The sequence below is a fragment of the Dermacentor variabilis genome, chromosome 10, assembly GCF_050947875.1.
Source record: "Dermacentor variabilis isolate Ectoservices chromosome 10, ASM5094787v1, whole genome shotgun sequence".
NCBI lineage: Eukaryota > Metazoa > Arthropoda > Arachnida > Ixodida > Ixodidae > Dermacentor > Dermacentor variabilis.
In genome coordinates, this window is record NC_134577.1 from 38699177 (window position 1) to 38725393 (window position 26217).

The following is a 26217-nucleotide window of genomic DNA, read 5'->3' on the forward strand; positions in this document are numbered from 1 at the left end:
TATTTCTAAAACTTCCTGATAGGCGATATCTAAAACATGCTTGCCATGAGGAGTTTGCAGCTCCACGATCACTCAATTCCTGCTCATGCAGCCCGCAATGCATGGCTTTTGAGATCTGCAAGGTGCACCCTTTTCCCCTTTCAATTTATTGAGAATATGAACCAAGGAGGTTAGAGAAGAAATACTGCAGTGGAAGTCACCTATATACAAGGGGGTTTATATGGGCTCACCTATACCAAAGGAGGTTTATATGGGTTCGGGTGAAGCCGGTGGCAGACATCTTGCGGGGGCCAAGAGGCAGCCTACCAAGAGTTTCGAAGCGCTGTTCGCCGAAAACTGTGGGCTATGAGGTGAGCCATATTGGATAGAGGTCTCCGGATTGCAGATATGCGAGTCATCATCATCATCATCAGCCTATTTTATGTCCACTGCAGGACGAAGGCCCCTCCCTGCAATCTCCGATTACCCTTGTCCTGTGCTAACAGATCCCAACTAGCGCACACGAATTTCCAATTTCATCGACCCACCTGTTATTCTGTAGTCCTTGACTGCACTTCCCTTAATTCCTTGGCACCCATCTGCAAGCATTATGGTCCACCAGTTGTCTAACCTATGCATTGCATGGCCTGCCCAGCTCCATTTTTTTCTCTCAATGTCAATTAGAATATTGGCTATACCCGCTTGTTCTCTGGCCTAACCTGCTCTCTCTCTGTCTCTCAACATTATGCCTACCATTCTTTGTTCCATCGCTCTTTGCATTGTTTCAGTCAAATTAAATGTATAATATTTTAGAGAAGGAAAAGTCAGGTGCAAGCTGTCCAAGTGCCACCTGTTAAACTCTGCAATAAATGCTCTCTGGAAAGATATTCATAAGTGACATACATGCAGCTTAGATGCATAGGAATGCAAAGTAATATACAACCCACATAAAAAGATAATTACAACCTTTATTTGTCCATACAAGCTGCGCCTTGCATCACAGATCAAAGGTATCATCATGGAATTACGGGTTACAATCGGATGTCATAGAAAAAAAAAAATCTAAGGAGGATACCAATGCATATCCCAACTCTTCCAGCATAAAAGATGACGCATTCCTTGCTATTACATCCGCGAGTATAAAAATTTTGTGCTTCAATGTTCACTCATTTCTTTCACCTAATGAAACGGCAATAATCTCAGAATAAAGCTGCACTACGTGCTCTGCTAAATTATGTAAAATATTACGCGATAACCCTCATACCAAACAGAAAAAAAGTATTAAAACGTGCTCCATAAACAAAAACAATAAATAAAAAAAAAACACCTCCACATAGGTTTAGCAGTAATGCATTAATGGGTAACACATTCTCATACCGTCTCCTCTACAAAGTGCAGAAAAGTAAAACGCCCACAACGAAATTTTTATCATTATATTAATTAAGAAAGCATCAGGCTCCTATTGCCCCTTCTTCCCCGTTTCTTCTGTCACTTTTTTTTCCTTCGTTCAAGACCATTATGGCACTTGCGGTGGAGTTCAACAGGGTAAATTTAATTCGCTGGGAATTGCAAAACACAAAACCCCCACAAGCAAAGCAATGCCATAATGGTCAATGGGCGAAAGCAATCACTGTGCGACTACCCCTCCGAAAACCCTGTGCACTGCGATTTCATCGCTCTGTTCACAGCAACAACATGGTTCACTTATCGACACAACAATCAGCATTTTGTTCACGGGCAGGCAGTATGAAAAAGAATAAACAAGCTATGAAAGAGCAACTGTCCTCATCTGTGGAGGCTAAGGGGGTGCGGAGTGAGGCATATGTACACTGGAATCTATCCCTACATATTCCCAGCTTCAGCAGGCGTTTCTCACGATGCCATCGCATACGATGATCTATCTGCCACGATGGAGCCAACAACGCAAAATGCAAGCAACACCACAGCTCCCATGCTTTCCTTCTTTCCTTCCCAACATGTGCTACGAGACTTCCAACACGCTCCTCGTCCAAGGCCACTATAGTTTGCTGCATACCGCTTGCGCGGCACATGTGACGATACAAATTCAGGCTCTCCGACACAATGCGCGGACATTCTGAGGCGGCGAGATACCATGCAGGAGAGTCGCGACGGCAATGCAACATGGAGATAGTTTTGTTTGGAGGCTCGCGGGAGTACTTTGCTCAGCTTTGTAGTGAAAAATGTTCATTAAAATAACCGTCGCTACAATGTTAACGCAGGGTAAATTAAAGGTGGGATGAAGAGAAAAAAAAAGTAATAATGTGGCTGATAAACTGACGTTAAGGAAACGAATAACAAAACCGAGCTAGAAAGGAAGGAAAGGAGAGAGAGGCAGTGAAGCACACGGACGGTCTTCGCCAACGTCAGAAGTTGCCCCACATCGCTAGGTCTCGTGGGCGATAGCTTGACCGTTGGTAGTGACCTCGCTGCTGTTGAATTCCTGAAAAGAAGACACGAGGACAAGATACAGACGTCAGGAATGCGATCAAAATGAACAAATGTTCGAACTTAACACCTTGAAAGGGAGAAATTTTCCTCCACTGATGAGTGCCGTAGTACTCTCGGAAGCACTCTCCAATGTGACCATTTCTCCCTTTTATGAATCTTCCGCCACTTTGCAGATTTCCACATAACTTCAATTGCGAAACTTTACATCTGCATCCATCCTCAAACCTAAAGGCTTTTCGGTGCAGTGCGACTAGCACATGGACACAAGAGAGACAAAGGGAACAGCACCAATTTACCATTTATATCCGTGCAATTTATTACACATGCGTCAGCGATAATAGTCACTATTTGGTTTGTTTTGCCATCTTTTAACTATTAGTGCTCGTTTCTTAACACTGGATAGACACGTGTCTGTGATGCAAGCTAGCACATTGCACGCCTTGTTCTTTCTCTGCATCTACGTATCACTAGTTGTGCTACACTGAAAAGCCTTCATGATGACGTAGCAACAAGCTCAAATCTCAACACAAGATTCTTCTTGACTGGCCATGAAATTCTGGCCTGTCTCAGTCACAAAAACTGACCCGGTATGGACTTTTCCATAGGGAGACGGAACGCCTCCCCTCTGGACTCTTACAATTGAGTACAAAGCACATGCAATGTTGCCTCCCCAGTGCCTTTGAAAGGGGGCTCGTGCAGGGTTCACAACAGTCCAGGAGGAATTATGGCGCCACCTACGGAGTGCTCGCTGGAAAGGTCTTTGGAAGAAAAGAAAAGGAATGTCACAGGAGTGTCGATCAGTACTCCTGCAAAAGTAGTGAGGGTATGTGCATGCATGCAGAGCGTTCTGGCATCAGAGCATTGTATGCTAGGCTGTGCCAATAAATCCGGCATAGCATCTGCTGTTTATTAGCGCATCTATCGCTTCCAACCAATTATTCTAGCCACTTCGTGTGGAGCAAAGCATGTACGAGTATCTCTGCTTGCATCAGAAGTGGATAAGCAGCGGGAGTAACGTGGAGCTTACCGGAATAGCCTAGCATACACGATGCTTAGACAGGAGTATGCTCTTTAGACGTGCAGCTGCCGTCACTACTTTTGTAGCTGCACTGCGCGACACGGTGCCGACTGTGGGGTCAGTCGACGCAAGAGCGTCGACCCTTTGGAGAGCTGTAGGTGTCTCACTTCCAGTATTCTAGTGAGCCCGACATTCTTTTGCTGTGCCAACAAGTCTGGTTCTGCTGCCATATCTGTATGTGTCGCACGAGACTCAAGGACAATTGTGTGGTTGATTCAATTAGACTAAGTTCATAATTTTGTATTTTGAGTTGGTGAAATGCCACTAACAGCTATCTCAACTCAAATAGGTCAAGGAAATGCTCATTAAATCAAAACAAGGTAGTACTGGTGCAGCTGATAGCCATTGCAGTAAAACATACAGGGTCCATTATGAAAGTAATGCACATGATTTTATTACGATGCGACTATACATGGCAGCGCGGTAAAACCGGTCCGGAAATGTGGCAAGGGTTCTGCCCTTCCAATGCAGCCGGTCGTCAGTTTACTCTGAGGATCTGTAAATGTGCAAGGTCTGCACGTCTTGATTCGAAATGAGCCGGACTTCCTTAACCCTTTGAGGGTCAATTTTGTTCGCCATATGCGACCGCCCAGGGTCGATCCTTTTTTATTGCAGATTCCAACTCTTATTAGGGACTTTTTCGAAAAAAATTTACAGTAATTTTTCTAGGGTGACCGTAAAGTGATAAAAACATATTTTGCTTTGGTATATGTGTACTCTTCATTCATGAATAACAACAAGAAAGAAAATAAGCTTATAAGAATTAAAGATTTGATGCATTGGTATACACATAGTTCAAGTCTCTAAAAATGCGCACATGAAAATATTTCGCAAGACTCAAATGTTCCTTCTCTTACACTAATATGCACATCCATAGCGTAATCGAACTGCGTAGGTGCACGCACTCAAGAAAACTGTGTGGTTGTGTGCCCGTCAAAAAAGCAAAACGTGTGACAAACTTCCGCTAATATTCATCTTATCGCCAACCAGAGGCAATTAGTTTTTGCGTGTCAAAAAATAAAAGAAGAAGAAGCAACAAAAATGTGCACAGCGGCATCCTTCCTGTGCGCGCCCATGTGAGCACTAAACGAGCGAGAAACAAGCGGTCGCCCTTTGAGCAATCAGTTACGAGATAGCCATCAGTTTTGCAGGTGCAAGAAGCCGAAACTGCCCGCGGAATGAAACCCAAACCGCCGCCCACGCACGCGCCAATGCACGAGCAGTAGTATATAGACGTGCGGGAGCAAACTAGCTCTAAAACAAACCATGCAACGAAAACCGAGAGAGGGAGGCGCGCGAAAAAAGTTCCCTGTATTCCCACATAGTGGCAGCACATGACAGAAAAGAAAAAGTTAGGAAATTGGTGCGCTTTTTAAATGTACAGACGACGTCGTAAATATACGGCATCGACCATTATGGGACTTGTTCGCGGCGCCGTGTATTTACGTCATTGACCCTTGAAGGGTTAACTCTGTCGCAACCGGAGACGAAACCTGGATGTTCGAGTTTGACGCAGAATTGAAAATGCAGGGCAGCGAGTGGCACATAAAATCATCCCCCACGCCAAGAAAGCACGAATGAGCAACTCTCACATCAAAACGATGCTCATTGTCTTCTTTCATGCCTGAGGAATCGTCCATTTTGAATTTGTATCGCAGGGAGAAACTCAACTCAGCCTTTTACCTGGAGGTGCACAAGAGATTGAAATGCCAGGTTGCACACGCAAGGTCTGACATCAAAGACACGGTCAAGCTCCGCCATGACAATGACCCCAGCCACACGTCCTTCATTGTTACCAACTTCCTTGCCTGGAGCAACACCCCTGGTGGTCCCCAATCCCCTTACAGACCCGACTTGGCTCCGTGCGACTTTTTTTTTTGTTTCCCTGACTGAAGGGAGCGCTGAAAGGGAAGCATTGCAAGACCGTGGAAAACATTCAAAAGCATGTTACAGCGTTTCTGAGAGACTTTCAGGGTGCCTCCCAGGTGTGGCAGACACATCTCCACAAGTGTGTTGATGCAGGGGGAGAGTATCTTGAAGAATTTTAACCATTTGTGCAGGTCCAGTCAATAAACCTAATTTTCCCAGAAAATTTGCATTACTTTCATAGTAGACCCTGTACCATCAAGGTAGTTAATGTTGCTATTTCTGTTTGCGTTCAGGTTTTGGAGCACAGCTCTTAGGCACCCGTTCCTGCGGCGAGTATCAGTGTAACCGAGTGAACGGGCGCAGCAAAAGAGCAAGCACGGCATACAGCAGGGGATGAATAAAGCAGTGAATGAAGAGGTGCGACGAGTTAAGTGTAGAGGAGTGTAGAGTGCAGTGGAACCATGACACGGAAAGTGGAGGAGGGTATGGTGAAAGGGCGAGGAGGGGAGCGGAGTGCAGGCGGCGACCAGACATGCAGCCAGCACAGAAACAATGCGCTGGCGTGGGCCCCCCAATGCGATATGAGTTACTTCGCCTGTGGCACCGCCGCCACTAGAGAATGCACCCTACGCAAGCCACGCGTTCCCGTCTTCAGGCTTTCTTTCTGAGCAAGGAGCGATGCAATCGGTGAAATGCTTTGCCTACCACTGCTGCTAAACGAGCTGCGACCCGAGCGGAGGCCCAGCGCCATCGCCGAGACCACCCCATCGTTCAGAATCAAATTCTCTGCCACAATATATCGGGAATTCAAAACACCTCAACAGCTGCACTCAAAATTCGCATTAGGGAGTATCGCAATCATCGGCAAAATTTTTTAAGCGACCATTCCTGTTATTGTAAGGCTTTATACATATATATATCATTAATTTTGATTAGTCCTGCTCATTTGTGTACAAAACATGCTGTTTCGCTGCATCTGTATTGTGGCAGCTACGCAAGTCTCCTTCAAGCTGTCCATAAAGCTTTTAGCTCAAGTAGCCAACCAGAAGTACCTGGTAAATAAGATGCATTGAACTGACTTGAACTGAATTCAAACAAGCAAAGGTACCTTGAGCGTGGTTGCCACCGGAGCCTTTCCATTCGCAGTTGCAACTGGCAGGCGCTGATAATGTCGCCGGTGCATGCTGTCCACTGATGCCAGGTACCACGTGCCCGGAAAGAGGTCGTCCAGGGCACCGACCGGTGCATATGGCGCTGCACCGATTTGGGACATGCGTGTTTGGATTATGCCACAGGGCTTAAGAAACAGTCTGATGATTACAATGTTAGATTCCCCAATGTGCCCTAAAATGAGAAACTGACAACACAGTCCTAAAAGGATCAAATAATAAAGTTTCCTCATTTTCATGAAGCAGTTGTGCTGTAATGGTTGGATTATGATCATGATTATGAAATAGCCAATTCAATCCTAGCCACCTGCATTATATACATTTATTTCGTTATAGGAATGCTAGAAGCCAAGCCCGTGTATTACTCCAAAGCGACAGCTTTACGAGGAGCAGCACTTTTGTAAGCTAGAAAATTATGTTAAAGTAGAACAGGTTAAAAATCAGCATTATGTAAATTATGTACCTATGATGTGACTCACCTGTTCTTTAAGTGTCAAATTTCTCTCACCAGACTGCACATACTTTCACTACTGGCTGATATTATGGTTTTCTTGCAATACGTAAATAATGTACATGGTGGATTTGCATCACATGTACATGTGATGTAAATAAAGTACAATGGCAGTGTGTGATCAACAGACTATTGCCCTAGGCTAACGGTCTGGCATAACGCAGGACTAACATTCTGAGCAGTTTACCTCACAAAACCCAAGTGCAAAATATATTTTTGCTCACTACTGTATATACAGTCACACTTGGTTGTAACGAAATGGGATATAATAAACTGGAAATGGATATAATAAATAATAATAATGGATATAACAAAACAATGGATATAACAAGGTCATTCTGGCTCCTCCTTCAACTTCATTATAATGAGATTTTGTTGTACAAGTACTACTCATAACCAATTTAACGAAACCAAACTTATGTTGCAGTTGGCATTTATTGACATATGAACATTGCCTAGATATTCACTAGAGCCTGGCGTGACAGAGATTAGTGTTAAAAAATGTTTTGACTACCTTGATGGTGAGTCTCCTCCCGGAGTTTCATGATGAGGGCAAACTCCTGTGGGTCAACCTTGCGGCGCTGGGAAAGCCGCGCACGCAGGTCGACAAGGCTGGCGTGCATTTCGTGCAACGGGGAGTCTGGCCCCACATTGTTTGTCACGCAGAGGCTGAACAGGGTGGCTGCCAGGCCGGAACCATACGAGAACATCCCAATGCGCTTGCCTGCCAAATGGGATACTGGGAAGCTGTCACAAGCAAAGAGAACAAGAACGACAACCATCAACATGTTAGGTTCATGATATCAGCGCACATGTAAAGTACAAAACATCTGGCTATGGAAATCCTCACAATAATGCAAGAAAAAAGCGGCATTTGACGCTGAAGTTAAACCTCAATTTAGTAAGATCAATGACAAAATGGCTCCAAAAATTACCTGTGTGTTAGAATCGAGTACAACCCTAAATCTGTGTTACCATATCGCCATTGGCATTTCAAAATTTCCGCCTCGTACGCGCTCCTGTGGCTTCCTCCATGTGCTATAGTATGTGTGCTTAGGCAATGCGTCCTTTGGCCTGGGTTGGCACACAGTCCATTTTCCAGTTTTCTGTGTTTGCTCTATCAGCATGGAAGTGCAGACTGCAGAGACATGCCAAGTTCATAACGATGCAGAGACAGACAGGAATTGGGCCGCATCGCTGGTGTTCGGAGTTCCGGAAACTTGCATGCGGGACTGGCGCAAACAGGAGAGGCTTTCTACACCGTCGGCTGCCACATAGGTGCAGCCGTGCGGCCTCTATCTTGAAAAGGACTTGTGATGGAGACAACTCTACGCATCTAGGTGCACCGCACTGTGTTCTCGTCGCTCAGTTCGCGTTGAAGGGAGAGGCCACACAAAGGTCAATCCCGTCGCTCTTGCAACTGCACTTCCTCGCTCCAGTATTTAAAGAGTTTCCGCAGTCATTCAGTGAGACATGTTCATGTTAGCTTGTGCACGCGTGACACCATGCTTGTTAATTTAGTTAGTAAGCGAATGTTCAAAAGTTTATACAGCCTTTTGGGCGAAACTGCGACTTTATTTATTGCAACTTTAGTGCATTGGGAGTAAATCTGTTTTTTCCAAATGAGAGAAAGCTGTATTTCTGTATGAAAGAATGAGGTGCGCGGTAATTTTTTTTAAGGTCACAGCATTTTAGTGCACATTATCGAGAGCATGTTAGAAACGAGTAAATACGGTAATCCGATGTAGTTTGGCTCAGCAGGGACATATTTTTGATTTGCACTATGCACTACTCTGGCCACTATGGGAGAAGAAATTTAAAAAAAACAGTGTCGCGAATTTTGTTTTTGCCATTGCGACTGCATCAACTCTGCAAACAACCTGCAAATGTGGGTTATTACAGTCCTCTGGGTGCAAAATTAACAGGTCAAGGCTTGCATTTTTGTGCTGCATTCAAAAACGATGCGGTAGAACTCGCAGACATGAACTAGAGGATGGCAGTATTGCATCCTTTGGTTGTGAAATGGTGTAATCACAGTGAGTGGAATTTATTCCCCCTGATGAAATTTATTCGCAAGCATTGTGTAGGAGAATGACTACCTTCTGGGACAAAGTTGCAGTGCAGAAAAGTCTCATCAGAGACTGTAGTTTTCAAACAGAGTGTGAAAATCCTGAAGCTGCAATCGAAGTGAGCTAGACCATCGAAACGAGCGACTGGCTGGCGGTCATGCGAGGATGCCTACAGTCAGCTGCAGTGATTGCCAGCGTGCACCTTAAGTTCCCAGTGCATGCCACTTGTTGCCCATGCCTAGTCCAACGTGACAAATGCCTTGGACACCATCGGTTACAGGTTGGTGCTGTTGCATGGCGGAAGTGACCAGACGCCGTCTCTGAACAAACATCCTCACAGTTCACATGCAGCTTTTGTCTTTGACCATTGCATCTGACAGCATTGAAGTGTGTATATAGTACATAATAAAGTAGTACAGAAAAAGAGAGTACGACATATACGTTGAATTTGCACAGTATATTTCACTGAGGTTTCAGCTGCTGGACCAGCCTTTGTCAAAGTTGCTGACAAAGTTGCCACCAGCCGTCAGTGAAGCGTACTGTGCAAATTCAATGTACGTCGTACTCTCTTTTTATTTTTCATTTTACTACCAGGGCCAGCGTGATTTCCTCAGCCACATATATATGTACATACTAGTGCCACCTGCCACAAGCAGCTCACCTCGCGAGGTAAGATGCGAGGCAGGAGTACAGAGAGGGTGTGTACATGTTGCCCACTTGGTTGGACACGAGGAGGCTTGGCTTAGTCTTCTCCTCAAACATTTGCTGGCTGAACTTCATGAAGGCCTTTTCCACGTCTCGATCAAACACAGATTCCTCTAAATGTACAGAGCTGCAAGAGAGAGAGACAGGAAACAGTAAGCAACACTCCTATCACACCTGAATTTGCACTTCACGAGATCCTGCCTTGTAGAAAGGTATTCGGAGACAGGACACACTGACTAAGTGTTCCCTTCTTTCTGTACCTGTGATGTCTGCAGCACTGCTTTACAATGAACGTGAACCAAATATTTAAGCAGAGTTTCCAATTAGGCTAGTTGTTCGTTCATCGTTAGGGATGCAGAAATTTGACAAAGACAAAGAAAACACTTAGTGTTGTGTGTAATAGAAGAAACAAGAAGAGAAAAGATAGCACTATGCATGTCTTCTCTGAGCCTCCCTCAGTCTATCATATGTATGCGCCATTCCCTTGTAATGACAAATACCCAACTTTAAGCCTTGAACCACTTTCATGGTGTCTTTACAACTTGCGACTGAAATATGGAAGATTATGCACAACAAAACTCACAATTTGTATACAGCCTACAAGCAAGCATCCATGTGACAGAAGTTCCAATTACCATGCAAGAAACATGCATCAAAAGCAATTGAATACCTCATCAAAACAAACCTTGTTTTGCTCTTCACTCAGCCCAAATGACATTTATTGGTGTTCAAGCAAGACACAGGTTCACAAGAAGATGGAGAAAAAGGGGCCAACACTGGTTGAAAGAAGAATGTCTCAGACTGGAGACAACAATTCAACAAGAGAACTTCTCTGTATCCGGGCAACAACTGCATCCGGACACAGACAAGTAGTCTTGTCGAAATGTTGACTTCAATTCGAGATGTTCCTTGTTCTACCACTGCCAACTTCCTGTTGTTGCAGTGCAATGGATGGCTTGCCGATGCGCTTCTCACTCTTTGTTGGAACTTAGTGCAACATGTGAATAAGCACTGACCTCGAAAACATGTCATATGGCTATGCTGCTGAATTATCAGACCTTGCAACTGCCCACCTCATCATTAGACCGGTTTCATCATGGGCAGGGGCCCTATCGGCGCCGTGATGACAGTAATTCTCTGTAAAACTTGGGTTCAAGACAATGCTGAGGGGGAAGGTTGAAGACAATTTCATTGTGAATTTCAGGGAGAAGGCGAGCTTGCATCGGTACAACTTCGCTTTCATTGTACAATTTTTAATTTCTACCTCCTTTCTATTTGATATCTAGAGTAAGCATGTTTGTCATGGTACGAACACAAGAGGCTTTTTACATGGTTGCCATTCAGCACGCTAAGAACTACTACTGGCATGCTTTGCAAGAGTGGTGATGTAGTGAAATGCATCGTGAAATAGGTCCATTGTCGCATACGCATCTCAGCTATGTAGCTAACACTGCCAACCTCGTTTTCTTGCCATGTGCTACTAATTTTGGTAGGCTGTCACTCAGTATTCAACAGTGTTCTTCAGAACACGACATTTCTAGCATGAAACATTCATAGCTTGAAAAGTGCTCTCACCTGAAGCCAGCTAAGCTGGCATACTTGGGAGACGTCGAGTCCTGCAGGAAATCATTGAGCACAAGCCTGGCCAGGCTCTTTTGCACGAGTTTCCCGTACGGAGCGTGAAAAAGCATGGCGTCCAGGTCATCTAAGGTCACTGGCCTGTCGTGGTGCTCTGCAGCAAGGGAGCAGAGGTGGGTGGGTGTGTGTGTAGCTGTACAAGCTTAAAAGGGGACGCTCAAACTGCATTCTAGACCTTTAAACCTCCTCGCCTTTTTGACTTACTCAAACGACAATAAATTGAATTGTGGGGTTTAACGTCCAGAAACTGCACTGTGGGGTTATGAGGAGCATCACTGCAGAGGGTTCCAGACCAACTCTGACCAGCTGGCATTCTTTAATGCGCACCCAAAGCACAGTAAGCAAGTGTTTTATATTCTGCCGCCATCAGACTGTGACCACAGCGGCTGGGAATCGAACCTGTGACCTTGTGTTCAGCAGCGCAACACTGAGGCAACTGCACCATCACGGCAACCTTGTTTAAATTCACACTCCTGCAGTAATCAACCTGTGGATATCAATAGTTCTTTCATATGAGTACACCCCCCCCCCCCTTTCCCGCATCTAGATGTAAGGCAGTGTATTTGGCAACACTCATCACAGAGGAAAATTTAATGTTAAATGCAAAACCTTTTAATCCAGATCACAAGTTTCAGGTTTGTTGCATACAAATACTTATCACAAGATGCCTAGTGATCTAGAAGGTCGCAAGGTTAAAACATTTTGAGCAAGACCTCCTAACATGAAGCAGATTTCTTAAAAGTGCCTCTGCACTGTGCTTTCTACATATGCAAACAATGTTAACTACAAGAAGCACTGCAAGCTAAAAAGAAGTGCTAGCACACAATCAGAAAACATTGCAATGTGGCTAAACCTGGAAAACATGGCTAAACCACTACCATTTGCACTAACTTTAGAGTTTCGAATATGCGAACAAACTGCTTATTTGTTACTTATGCTTTGTTTGTGCTTTCAATAAACAACACTGCACAGCATGCAATGTAATGATACAAACTTGCTAATGTTACGGATGCTAGGATGTTCACATCCTAGCATATTAATTGCGAAGATGGCTGCTTCTGGCATTATTCGATTCATATTCATTTCAGTCACAAAATTTATTCACACATCCCTGTCTATAACACATAAAATGTACGTTTTCTTGTGTAGAAGCATCTTGTAGCATTGATAGACAAATGGGTGCAATACGGTGTCGTCGTCATCATCATCATCATCAATTACGATGAATATACAACAAAGTTTCGGAAAGAACACTCGAGAGTGAGCACTAACCTCCAGCACGAACAGCTCGCGCCTTTTTGCAGAAGCCAGCATAGCACTTGTCCAAGGCTCTGCTGTAGCACTCAACAGATAGCTTGCCATCGACGCGTGGGTACTCTGACATGAGGTCTGGCTTGTAGAAGTCATACACATGGCTCATGTAGGTTGACCTTACACCTGCGGCACAAGAGAACTTTCATGACTGGCATCACAACACTTGGATTTGTTAATTGTTCAGTCCCGCATAGCCCCGGACCGCTTGGGACTGCTGTCCCGCACTTCTAGTGAAAGCTTGGGCAGCCTCCGGCAGCTAGGTCATGTGACTGATGTGCCCTCCTGCCGGAGCAGATGCCATCGACGTCAGCAGACTGCCCAAGCCAGACAAATCGAAGAGACCCACTAAAGCGTGTCCCATGCGTCGAAACAGAGTGCCCTCAGATTAACTTTTTGGTGACACCAGCTTTTGTGGCAAATGGAGCGAATCTCATGGGAAAACTCACCTCTCTCCAGGACGAGAGCTGCATTGGGTCCGACAAGCATGGCCACTGCGCCAGCGCCACCGGTGGGCCTGGCTGGGCCTGTGGCGTACACAGCGATGTCGGCAGCTACCACGATGGCATAGCGTCCTGCACAGTACCATAGGAACATGGGTTTTATTCCCCGCTTTACAGGATCCACAAGTGAAGAAGTTCAAAAATCGAAGTGGCATGAGATTCTTCAGCTAAGCTTTTCATAAATTTATTCCCACTGCTTGTCAACAACCTCGACTTTATTACAGTAAAAATGTGAATACCATGTGAAGTGGGCTGCCCCGATGTACTAAGGACTTAGGAAATGGCAATAGGCATGCAAGATTTAATTGTACTAAAGTGACTGACGCTATGATGCACAAGGCTAAAACAAAGGCAACACACTTTCAAACACGAGAAATGTCACAAATGGATGGAAAGGTATTTTCTTTTTGGTATAACTCCTGGAAGTATGTCTTGCATTGCGACCCAAGTGCTGGGTGTGTCAAGATGACATTGATTGCCAAGTTTTTCTGGCATTTTTCACATGTGTAGAGTGTTTCTGTTCTATAGTGAAAAAATGCAAGATGAATGTTCTCATCCTTAGGTGGCATAGGACAATTTCAACGAATTAATGGACACTACATGGTATTTATTCCTTTAGTGCCGGTTTAATGAGATGAAGTTAACTATGACATCCCACTCTGTCAGCCATTTCGACGTCAAGAATAAGTGGTGGGCCGGAGAAACAAACCCAAGCAGTGAATTAAATGCACAAATGCACCAGCGAAAGTGAATGATCAACTAACGTCACGTGGAAAAAAAGGAGATGAAAGCTTGTGGGCAGGTTGGAAAGACATGCATAGGCAACACCTGCACACCCAATAGAGGTGGCCATGACATGGTAAAGATAAAGGTTGTCTTGAGCACAGACATCTCTTGTGTAATACATACACACTTTATTAACGATGAGTTAGCTTTAGACACATACACAAGCAGCAGCAAACTTTGGACAAGCAACACGTCACCGTTTAGATCACAATGACTTTTTTTCAGCGACTTTACTGTTGCCTATTTCACACACTGGTGTCCTTTCCCTGTCAGAAGAGTTGCAATGAAACATTCGGAGACTAACGGGTAAGACCTTTTTGTTAACAAGATTTATTTGTAATGCTTAATGTTTACGAAAAAGTTCAGAAGAGCTGGCAAGTATGCACCTGGTGGCACACGATGCAGGGAGGAAAACTTCCAATGTTCAGTTAGCATAGCAAAGCTGAAGAAGGTTCCCTCTTCAGGCCCTGAAAGGCAGCTGTGTGCAATGGACCATGTCATCCAGAGAGCTTTACAATATCCAGCCACAATGGAGAGTGAAAATTCTTAACGCATAGGTTTGGGCACACCTAACCACATCATTGCGAAACCTCTTGTACATTAAAAGAACATTGCCTTGAATCCTTTTCAAGATTAACTTCAAGGCAATTACATAAAATATTCATCCAGGATATGAAGTTTGATACACTCACAACTGCATGAAAGTAGTTTTAGCCATACTTGGAGGAGACATATGTCTGTGATGGGTGACAATGAAAAGCATCCATGATGTGGTGTTTCAAGTACTGCGAGAGGATATGAAAATTCAGGATGCACCAACAAATTCACCTACCACATAGTAATCTGACATTACCTCTGTTAAAAAAATAATAGAAAAAAGATAAAGGCAACTTTTACACAAGGAGGAGACGGTTATTTTGTTCCTGTACATGAAGATGTTGCTTTCCACATCTGACGGCAGTGTTTAAACAAAAAAAAGAGTGGGTTTTTCATGTTCTCAAATTGTCAGTTGTTAACACGAACTGATTTCAGTAAGGATTGAGTCGCAGAGCTGTTTTTGGGTTTGAAGAAGATACACAGCTAAGTGTCTTGTGTTATCTTCATATTCCAAACGCTGAACACAAGAAATGAAAGCAAGAGCAACCTCACTCTTCCTGTGTGCATCAATAAAAAAGGAATTTTAATTATGTGGTTTTATGTGCCGAAACCACTTTCTGATTATGAGGCACGCTGTAGTGGAGGACTCCAGAAATTTTGACCACCTGGAGGACCACGTGCGCTCTGTGCATCAATGTATACGTTGAGAGGCTAATTTAATTTTCCAGTGCTAAGGTGAGGAATGACTTATCCATTGAAATAATACTTGCAACAAACTTCTACATAATATGTAAGCACTAATTAAAATCAGGTTCTGGGGTTTTACGTGCCAAAACGACACTCTGATTATGAGGCACGTTGTAGTGGGGGACTATGGATCATTTTAAGCATCTGTTCTTTAACATGCACCTAAATCTAAGTACATGAGCATTTTTGTATTTCACCTCGTTCGAAATGTGGCTACCGCATATGTAAGTACTACTTCCTCTCTAACCAAGCATTGTCTTTGCTTTTCCTTTCATACTTTTATTATACAATTCATGCAGTTATTTAACATCAGCTATGTTGTTTTACCCTATTATTATGTGGTTGTATGTGTTGTACAAATTGTTACTAATTAGTTATGCATAGCAATTGTTTGCATTTCTTACTATTAAGTTTGCACAGTATTGCCAGTCATTGTTTGTACTGGCCCAACCACTAGCTATTTAGGATATCAGTCCAAATCGTGTAATAAAGTTTGCTTTCACTGAATGATTGATTGATATTAGCATCCCTTTTGTCACAGTAGCATGCCAAGAACACTTAGAAACCTGCTAACAGCATGGGGAGCTTACCGTCCCAGGCGCTGGACTCCACCCAGGAGGCCGCATTGAACAATGCCGCAGTGCCGCCGTAGCAGGCATTGGTCGTGTCTACACCCTCAATGTCCGTGTTGCCTGCTTCCTCAAACAGCTGCATCAGCACCGTCTTGACACTTTTGGACTTGTCGACGAGAGTCTCGGTGCCGACCTCGAGGCGGCCAATGCGACTGGGGGGTACACCTGTCCGCTCCAGAAGGCGGCTTGTCACAGTCAGGCAGAGCGAGTTTATGTCCTCGCGGTCGGAGCAAAACCCCATGCGGTCCTGACCGAGGCCAATTGTGTACTTGCCGGTCGAGACACCGTCATACGCCTCGAGCTCGGTCTGGTCCACGTAGAGGTACGGGAAGTAGATCTCCATGGCGAGGATGCCGACATTCTCGGGCCAGCCGCGCGTCTGGTTCTGCTTAAAACTGGGCATCGTCTGTGCAGGAGTCAAAAGCATCAGTGAACACAAGCAACAAGAAACAATGAATATGACAATAGCCTATCAAAACGAATGAGCCATAAAATACTGTCATTGCAAAATGAACAAAAGCTGTTGAAGAGGAAATGAGAAAAAGTGCACTACATCACTGATTGATTAAGTTTAAAGTAGCAAAGAAACACTGAGGCTATGAAAGACGCTTCATTAGGAGCCTCCAGAACAACTTTAGCCACCTAGTGTTCTTCAATGCACCCCTAAATCTATGCGCATCAGCATTTTAAAATTTTGCCCTCATGGAAATGTGGCCACCACAGCCGGTAGTTGGACCCCCAACCACCATGCTTAGCAGCAGAATACTACAACCACCAAACCACTGCAATAGTAGAAGAGCAAGAAAACGGACATCGTCAATCACCTAACTAAACCGTGGCTCTGTATCAAAATCTCACATGATGCATAACACAGTTTACTCATGGTTGGAACAATACAGTCTTTTATAATCGGTATTTCATCCTCCTCAAGCAGTAATTTGAGACCAAGTGGTACTTATGTACTTATGAGACCAAGTGGAAGCATTAGTTTAAATGCAATGCCAGGACTCATATCAGGAAAAGCAAACAGGAAAGCTAACTGAATGCTCACATTCTGTTGCATTCAAAGTGGGATAATGATTCCCCATGCACATAGCTTAGAACAATAATGAACGACTGCTAGAAACAACAACAACACAACAACAAATACAGAAGGGCACTAATTTGTGACCAACCATTTTTTGCAAAGTGAGCTGCCACTTAATAAAGAACCATAAGCAAGAAGGCTACTAGATGGCACAACAGAGCTCAGCACAGGGCGGTGAACTGAACTAGCTGTACAACTGCGGGCCGTTTTCCTCCAACAGCTGTTTAACTTGAGGAAGGAAAAACAACAGAAGGCCTTGCATGCCGTCTGGCAGGCTAGCACATGCTGCAAATTATGCTTGACGTGAAACCTGACAGGCACTGTAGGTGAAGACTCAGCTGCATGCATTGCATGCCTTTCCTTCTAATAAAGGCATGGCTGAGCCTCCAAGGAGTGCGATTCGCAGAACACTTTAATTAACTACTAAAGAGTGCTTGTATTGGTTCTCATGTTAGCTGTACAATAACATCAGTGAAAAGAGGGAGAAAGAGAGAGAGAGAGAAAGAAGAAGAGGATGATGAGTTGTTGAAAAGTTGGCTCTAGCCTGCGGCTTAGACTTGTTTGCCCAGTGTTTATCACACCAAGTCTCCAACTACATATGGACCCTTCGCCTTGCTTCTATTTCTGTACTGTCACTTTACGGTCAGCAACCCTATATCACGGGCCAGTAGTACGACGTTAATCTTGATCGCCTTGACAGGGAAAAGGCATAAAATAAAACAAATGAACTGCAGAACAACAACTATCTCCTTTCCTGTTGACATGTACCTTTTTCAGTTCACTGCATTTTGCAAATGTTGAGCTTTCAATGCAAGTGAACGAACAGTGCTGTAACTGACTGCAAGAAAGGAAAGGGGTGTCTGTATCGGATGTCAGAGAGTGCAGACGCTGCTTTCGTAGCGTAATCTTCTGCAGTCACCGTGCTTCCGACAGCAGACCAGCAAAAAGTGGACGTGTTGGCAGGCACATTAGCATTAAAAGGTGTGCACGTGCGATGCCATGTCTTGCCTTCAGGCACTTGCTTCTTTATAATAGACAAGTATGCAGTTTGGCACACCCACGCCGATCCCATATTATTCTGTCCCCATCTGTACTTTAGTCTCAAAAGCACCTATGCATTTTAAAAATTTGGAAGATGCTTAAGCTTTGCCTTTAAGAGTGGAACACGACAGCATCCAAAGATCACCGAATGCTTTTCAAGCTTCCTGGCAACTGCAGCTTATGTAACCGTAATGTTTACTGGAACACGCTGGCGGGAAACGCTGTGCATGAAGGCGAGCTTCCTGGCAGAAACCTGGCCTCTTGCATGGGCTGATCGCCTCTTATTGTTTCGCACTTTTAATATTTCATTCTGAGAAGACCTAACCTACAAGGTATGCGCTGTCGATTTTTTTCCCCCTCATGACATTTGTTGGTGGGCGGTCATTCTCAAAATTCCCAAGGAATAACATTGTAAAGAATGAAAGACAAGGAATGAGAAACTTTGGTGATAGAATGGTGATTAAGTATGCGTGGTTCAGAATGATTTTTCGCGAAAAGATGGTTGATGCTAGATGTGGGACACTAGATTCTCTGCGACACATGCCCCTTAACGTCACTGCATTAATATGCTTGTTAAAAATTGAACAGAGGATAGTTTAAATCCAGTTGCTCGTGCCTCATGGAAGTCAAAGCACAAGATGTTAACTGCCTCTAAAACACCAAATCAGTCTTAAGAAAATGTTTCACTTTATGCCCACCCTGTTACCAATTTTCAGAAAATGGGAAAGTGCTGTCATTAGAATATCACTAAAACCACTGAATGAAATAGGTTACATTTCAAAGAAAGCGCTATATTTCATAGAATGTTGATAACAGTTTGGTTTTGCTCTTCACATGTATTTTAAGAAAAAATCCTTCAATCTTTACATATGTTTAAGAAATTAGAGCATCAAGCTTACAAGGCCAACTGCAATAAAGAATAAAAACAAAACTGAGAATTGTATCTATCAGGATACCCCGAACAGACAAAATTATTACAAATCACTAAAATATACAAACATTGTGCAGCTAAGGTTCTTGCAAAACTCGTGCAAGACAGAGCAACACTTTTGCGCAAACTGTGAATCAATACATTTGATCTGTCCAATTTAGATGCTCGAATATGTCATTTCCCGGAATCAATGTATCTGTCTGTCGCAGAGCTAAGGAGCTGTAGACTCGGTGCCTGAATAATGATCTTAATAGTTTTTACCAATGCTCTGCAATTTCCAAAGAGAATTGAATGTGTAAATAAAAGTCATTTTGTCCCGACTTTCACAAGAATTTAATGTTTTCTTGTAAGCAAATTAATTTATTTACAAGTCTGCATAATTTTGAAAATTCTGGCTTCCTGTGTTCCTAGTATTTATAATGCCTTTTATATTGAAGTTTTTGTATACTATTGTAGCGCAACCTTTCGTTTTGTACGTAAATATGACTGTTCATTATGCTTTTCTGTCTACTTATACTTCTCATCCATTTTTATTTACAGCTCTTCATTACATGTTTGGTCAGTATATTGGTCGTGCTTATTTGCTGTGCATCCTCTACATTATATAGTGACTCCGAGATGCATATATGCAGAGGGTGATACTGAACACTGAAATTCTAAAAGCAAGGTGTGCATTTCCATACGAATAGCGCTATGCAAGTCGCAGCAGCTTGGTCAAGCTGCGACAGAGCAGCTTTCTCTTTCTCTCCTGCCAGCTATTCTTGCAGCAGGTTGTAGTGCACTAGACGAAAATGAACGTAGGTATACTGTCTACTCAGAATCAATTAAGTCTTTCATTCATGGAGGAAGCCGCCGGTGTCATCTGCCCATCAAAACCATTTATCTTATGTCGTGCACGATGCTACAAGTGCTACAGCTTTCATTAAAAAGGTGCAAATGTTTCTAGATCCAGTGCTTTAGATTGCCTAAAAGCCAGTCAACTGTTTTATTCCCACTAAGCTTCGAGGGTCGATGCTGATTAGAACACAGTTGCACGTAGCAATCTGCCTCCTACAGTGTTGTCTTTATCACAGTTGGCTAGTGTGCCAAGATTATAAACCCTGATATGAAGTGTTGGCAGTGCAAATGCTGTTCGAACATGTGTAGTACAAACTGAGCTGATAAGCAACAGAAACATGGCAGAACAAAGATAAGGAGCTACAGAAGCCTCTTGGATGTATGAAATCGGCTACTGTTTAATTTGCCACATGGCTACTGCACAGAATATCAGATTAGTATTCAACTGAGCTGGTTAGTTCATAGATAGAAGTTGATAGAAGAGTAGAAAAGTCTTTTGTAGCTTAGTTGTTAAACTTGCCTACTGCAAGCTTCATACTGTGCTAATGCATGGTAAAGGCAGTCAAAGCTACGAAGTCTAACAACGCATATACAACAGCTTGGACTTTTGTTAGACATGCCTAACCTGAGTCACCGAAGTGAAGCAATTTCAACCTTATTTTATTTTTTGCTCTACACTAATAAAGTAAAACAGAAAATTGATTTTCTCACTTGTTTTATATTTCGGATAGCAATAAACTGTTGTCCTGACATTAAATGTAATCAAAGCAATTCATAAGCTACAAAATAGTTCTTAGTGCTAGAATGAGATAATGTTCTTTACCTCAATTCTTTTTTTATTTTGTTCAGCGGCATCATGCACATGCTATAATTAAAATAAAGGTGCAAAACACAACTTCACCAAATAGCAGATGAACTATACACACATTGGTAGTAAGTGTAACAACAAAACAAAGACCTTATACCACCTTTTGGCTCAACAAACAGATGTCATATTGCTAATTGTGTTTCTGCAAATGCAATTACTGTACAGATGTAGAGTAGTATGCAACAAAAATGCTAGCTCTTAATATTACCGCAACAGTAAATGAATAAATGGGAACTGAATAACCATTTATCACTGTCAGTATCAAAAAGAAATTTATTCGCCGGTCAAGCAGCATTCTACGTGCAATAGCCAGCTGCATGAAAATTAGTTCTCTTTAAAAACAAGCTTGACTTCATTTAGCAAAACTGACCGAAAGATGTTATAAATTTTACACACCAGAGGTTATGAAGAAAACAAAGTATTAGGAAAATCTTTATGCATTTTGTTTGTAAGGAATTTGTTTCAAATTGTCGTGGATAAAGCAGAAACAAAAGAGTGTCCTCAGAGAGTTCAAGCCATGTAGCCATAACCAGGAGGTACGGACAACTTGCTGCTATTTATAACTGCATGGCTATACCTGACAATTTAGCATTATCGGATTTCACTCTTGTGCGGTGGCCCCTGAAATGCAGGATGTAGCCCTCAGTTTTAGCTGAGCAGTGGTGTGACAAGTGAATGTGTACATGCAGATTAAACTTGTATATAAAGACACACCTCTAGCATTACCAGCACATTAAACACAGAATTGAGAATAGTTTGCAGCGAGAACATGCCTAGTGTGTATTCTCGTTTGTAAATCTGCAGTACGGTATGGCTTTGGAAGGCATTTCCACCTCGCCCTGTCATTTTTACTTTAGCACAACACATGAAATGCTGCAGTAGCTCCTATTTTGATGTGCCACTATGTAAAGATATTTGTTCTAAACGAGCCGAATGTGTTCTGAACACATTCTTCGGTGCCATTTAACTTAAAGTTCGCTAAGTACATGTTCTACGCTTGCTCGGGTACTGCAGGCAATTGATGCGCATCTCCCGCAGTGCCTATTCGAACGAGGAAAACTAAAGTGGCTTACCTAAGTACTTGGCGAATAGGACGAATTTTGAAATATCTATCATCACTATTTATATGAAAACTGGCAGCTGCGGCCATTGCATACGCGTGAAGTGGACCGCAACAAATAAAGCGGGCAAACGAAAACTGGATTCTGGAAAGCATGAATCATATGTGTGCACCGTTCCATAAAGTTGCAAATATAAACAGGCCCGGGTGCAATTACCAGGGCCAGTTTGCAAGTCGGCGCTGAAGAAAACACACCCGAATCTATATAAACTCCGCGGAACGAGCGATGCAGCGGAAGACGTCAAACTAATTAACTGCAAGATCGGCGTTGCATCGGCAAAGCCGGAACCACTCTCAGTGCGCTCACATGTGCTATCCGATCGCCAGACGAGGGGTATCGGAAACGTGACGTAAGTACTACGTACCTTTTAGGACGCGGTGATTAATGCGAGGAAATCACGTTATAACGTTGTCCGAACTTGCAACAACACAACATGACTGTATAACATATTCGCGCCAAGCGCGGCCGGATCGAGCGACCTTTCCTTAGCGCGGTGCGTATTTTCTCCGCGTTTATCCTCCAAGATGACCTAAAAAGACAAAGGCCTCTGACACGCTCGAAGAATGAAAACAAGATATATACATAAAGAACACGGGCACGCACACACAAAAAGACAGCTGCCCCTCCCTTAGTCATCCGTCTGCAAACCACAGTTGAGCAAATGCGCTGATTGCGGTCCAGCGCGCAGGCACGTAAGCGCTGCTCTTCGGGAACACGCCGGGCGAGTGACAAGATCCGCTGAACGGCTGCGTCTCGCGGAACCGAAAAAAAAGAAACCGCATGCGCAGTTACGTGTCAGCATGTGTCCGTAGGACGAACGAAGACGTATTCAATCACGCTCTCCTTTCGAGAGTGGTGCGCAGTATTCCGCTCACGCCAGAGGATACGGGAATAACATAGTACCGTACTACGCGCATCGGGCATTATTTAGGTTACGCGCGACCGTGACCCAGCTTTTCAAGTTCGAGGCCGCCGCCGCCGCAAGTCGCCCGGCCTTTTCCTTCGACAGCGCAGGCAGTGGCGTTACGCCCGGCCGTCGTCGCCTGGCTGTGCATATAGTTTTCACCACTGCGTGCGTCCACGAGAAGTGACGCAATCCTTCTGCGAAACACGCGGCTACGAAGGTGATCACTGACGCGTCCGGCAGCGTGAAATAACGCGTGCGCGCCGGTGAGGTGCGGAAAATTTTCGGGTCGTGTTAACGACCGGTCAAATGCAGCGAAGCTCCCTCGCACCTGGCTAGAAGATCAAAACGGGCGAGCCCGGGAATCTAGCGGGCCGCATAGCGGCGAGCGAAGGGCGCCGGAAAGTGCGAAGCGTTCAACAGTAAAACAAGGGCGTTTGCAAGGGCTGTCATGCTTCCGTAACTAGCAATAAAACAAATGAAAGAAAGAGAAGAAGCACGATCCAGACGCGCGGCGCGTGCACTTCCAACGGGACACACGGGTTCTCCTTTCTTTTCTTCGTTTTGTTCATCGCCCAGCTCGCGCTTTTTTTTTTTCTGTCTTTTCGTTTTCCTCTTCTCTTCGTACGGACGAAGGTTCGAGCGTTTTGCAAGACGCTTTTGCTTACCTCGAGCTTTTGAGCATTTACCGACGATTCCGACACTGGTCCCCGCTGCCGCCGCAGTCAGCTCTCGCTATTTACAAGGCACGCGAAAGTCCGCACCGACACGAGCATTCCTCCAGTTCTGTCCCTTTTTTAACTTTGCCACTACACGTAGGAGACGGAAGAACGAAACCGGAAGTGTGGGTCAGACGCTTAGTGACGTTGCCAGATCACAAGCTCGACATTCGGCGAATATTCGGAAAACTCTTGTTTTGTTCTTTGACGCCAGTGGCAAGATAACACAAAAAAATTAACATTTCATTTTTGTAATATCAGACATGCATGCTTTTAAAGCTCTTACAATTGAACGCGAAAAGAAACTGCAAGAAATGAAACCGGAACTGAAAAGCGTGTTGCTTTACGCGTTTTTACTAAGGTGACGTCTCGATTTAGGCGAGACACGTCCCACTGACCCTCCTCTCCGATCCCGAAATCCCTACCTTGTTATGGCCTCCGAGATTGCACGCGCTGGTAGGTTTTGCCAATCTCAGAGGCCATCGCCCTGTGCGGCCCAATCGGCTGTTGGCTGTCTCGGATGTGGTGGCGTCACATTCAAAAAGACTCGGGAGGCAGTCGGCAAAGCGCAACCGGCGCAACACTTCCACTAGTGAGGCAACATCACTTGCTATTTTTATAGCAGTTTCGCAAGTGAACCGTTCCCTTTCCTTTTGGTAATTGGTCGTAATCGCGCTCTTGTTGACGCAAGCGCTATTCTTATCAATCACGTGAGGGCAAGCGAACGGTTCGCTTTCCGACCACACGCGGCTCGTACGTTCACTCGATCTAGTTACAATGAACCACCAATAAACTTATTGATGGGCTGGCTAGCAAGACGTGTAGAAGCCAAAGCACATCATGTCGCCTTGCTCGTCGCGCATGTGGTGTAGAAAGCACGTGATGCAACATCGAAACGCAAGTGCAAACTTGCTGAATAGCTTCAAAAACAGTTTCCGGTCACAGAATCAAAGCTTCCAACAAATGCACAATCTCGTTTCTATCTAGGCAAGCGTACAAAATCTTGAAGGAACCCGCTTCTCGAACCCACCTTTGCCACCCCGCCGAGTTTTCCCCCGGGTATCCTCTGGCTTACTCGAGGTTCTCGCGTACGTCAAAATAGTCGAGAAACACACGCACACAACACGCGCACGGTTTGAAACGGTGCGAAAGCACGCAGGGTTGGACGAGTGGCTCGTAGCAGTTGCGACGACTCGCGTACGTAAACCTAGCTCGCAAACCTTCCGGCGAAGTAAGCGCGACTACGACACTGGACTCCAGTGACTGTGTATCGGTGCCAGGCGAGCCTCGACCGCGCTATAACCAGCTTCCTCCCCGACTAAAGACGCGAAACTCAAAGCCAGCGCGTCCCTTTATTTTTTTCCCCCTCCCGCTCCTGACAACGTTTTAAGTCGGCGACAAAGCGCAAAGCAAAGAAGAGATTATAAAATAAATAAAAAAGGCAGCGATAGAAGGCCCTGGACACCACTGCCTCTGCTGCTATCACACCCCCTCCTCTTCCTCCACCCTCTTTACTTTCACTTCAAGGCCACCAGCCCGTGAGGGAGGGGAGGAAGACGTGCCTCATGTGTCGTCTGTTGGGAAAATTAAAACAAAAGGTTCACGCCGCGCGCCGCGACCATGCTCTTTCCTTGTGTACAGAGCGCGGCCCTTGCGTATAAATAAATATAGAATGAAGGCAATCAATTCCAGGCGCGTCTTCGCGCGGGCCCTGCCGAGAGCGAACAAAAACAATAAGACGTGCGGTACGTACCCGTAACCCTGCCTCGCGGAGCACTTCTGGCCGCGAAGCACTCTGCGATATGCGTCACGATGAACGTCAGAACAGTGCACACAATGGTATGCGCGCACACACACACACGCGTTGTTCTCCTCGGAGCATTTCTTTCTCTTCGGGGAAGAGGCATTTCGGTTCGCTGCACCTTGTTTTCCCCCCACGGAAAGGTTGTGTACGTCCCAGAATATGAACCGAGCACCAGATGTGGACGCCATTGGATATAGCGCACGAAGCTATCTTTGAAATAACCGCGTGTCATAATAAACAAGACGTCACATGTCAATATCTGCATTGCGAGAAATGCCATTGATTCGATCTTCGGTGTGTCCCTCGATCCCGCGCTTTCTTTGTCCTATTTACCCATTGCTTCATTGCGAGTTTGAAAGCAGGAAAATGGCGGCAGCGTCACGCAAGCAGGGATTTTCACTGAAACTTCGATTATGCGGAAGACGCATAAATAAAGATGCAGCTACATTTGCATAAGCGCGCCTCTGTTCTTGAGTAAATCGACGATGCTGTGTAGGCCCAGCCACCGCAGAGCCACCTTATCTCGTCTCTATCGAGCAATGCTTGATGGAGTTCGCTTTCTTTCTCCCCATTTTTTTTTTTTTAATTCTTGCTCAACGACCCCTGAAAATCGAACTGTCCAAGCGGAGATTAAATTTCCTTTAAAACAAGTGTAATATGCACCGGAAGGTGCGCAGTTCTAATCAAAAGCAAAACGGAGAATGAAATCACCAATGCGTGTAAAACGTTCTTCTACTGCGCTGACACACAAAAAAGTGTACTCACCGTTGATCCACTGCAGCAACCCTTTATGAACGAGCACTCGCTTTGCACGAGTGCATGCGGCGAGTGATGCTGGCGCG

At 44.5% G+C, this 26217-nt stretch overlaps 1 protein-coding gene across 6 annotated transcripts; it reads right to left on the reverse strand.

The window, feature by feature from the left end:
- Positions 1-927: 927 nt before the first annotated feature.
- On the reverse strand, positions 928-26217 carry Hmgs (hydroxymethylglutaryl-CoA synthase). Of its 6 annotated transcripts, none has more exons than XM_075672366.1 (9): positions 26141-26217; positions 16022-16469; positions 13248-13373; positions 12760-12924; positions 11425-11581; positions 9806-9976; positions 7590-7822; positions 6504-6649; positions 928-2440 (listed from the first exon to the last, which is right to left on the reverse strand). In XM_075672366.1, the coding sequence occupies exons 2-9, from the start codon at positions 16464-16466 to the stop codon at positions 2384-2386; spliced, it is 1500 nt and encodes a 499-aa protein (XP_075528481.1). In that variant the 5' UTR covers positions 16467-16469; positions 26141-26217; the 3' UTR covers positions 928-2383. The 6 variants fall into 6 exon arrangements, with proteins under 6 accessions (XP_075528481.1, XP_075528480.1, XP_075528482.1 ...); XM_075672365.1 differs by lacking the exon at positions 26141-26217 and adding an exon at positions 24602-24877; XM_075672367.1 differs by lacking the exon at positions 26141-26217 and adding an exon at positions 23997-24021.

Bases quoted from the DNA above. Each gene is read 5' to 3' on its own strand.
- Hmgs (XM_075672361.1), bottom strand. From the start codon at position 22,584: ATGACTAAGGGAGGGGCAGCTGTCTTTTTGTGT. The intron at 13,374-16,021 runs GTAAGCTCCCCA...GGTACTGTGCAG, and splicing joins GGAGTCCAGCGCCTGGGACG to GACGCTATGCCATCGTGGTA. The intron at 12,925-13,247 runs GTGAGTTTTCCC...CTTGTGCCGCAG, and splicing joins AGCTCTCGTCCTGGAGAGAG to GTGTAAGGTCAACCTACATG.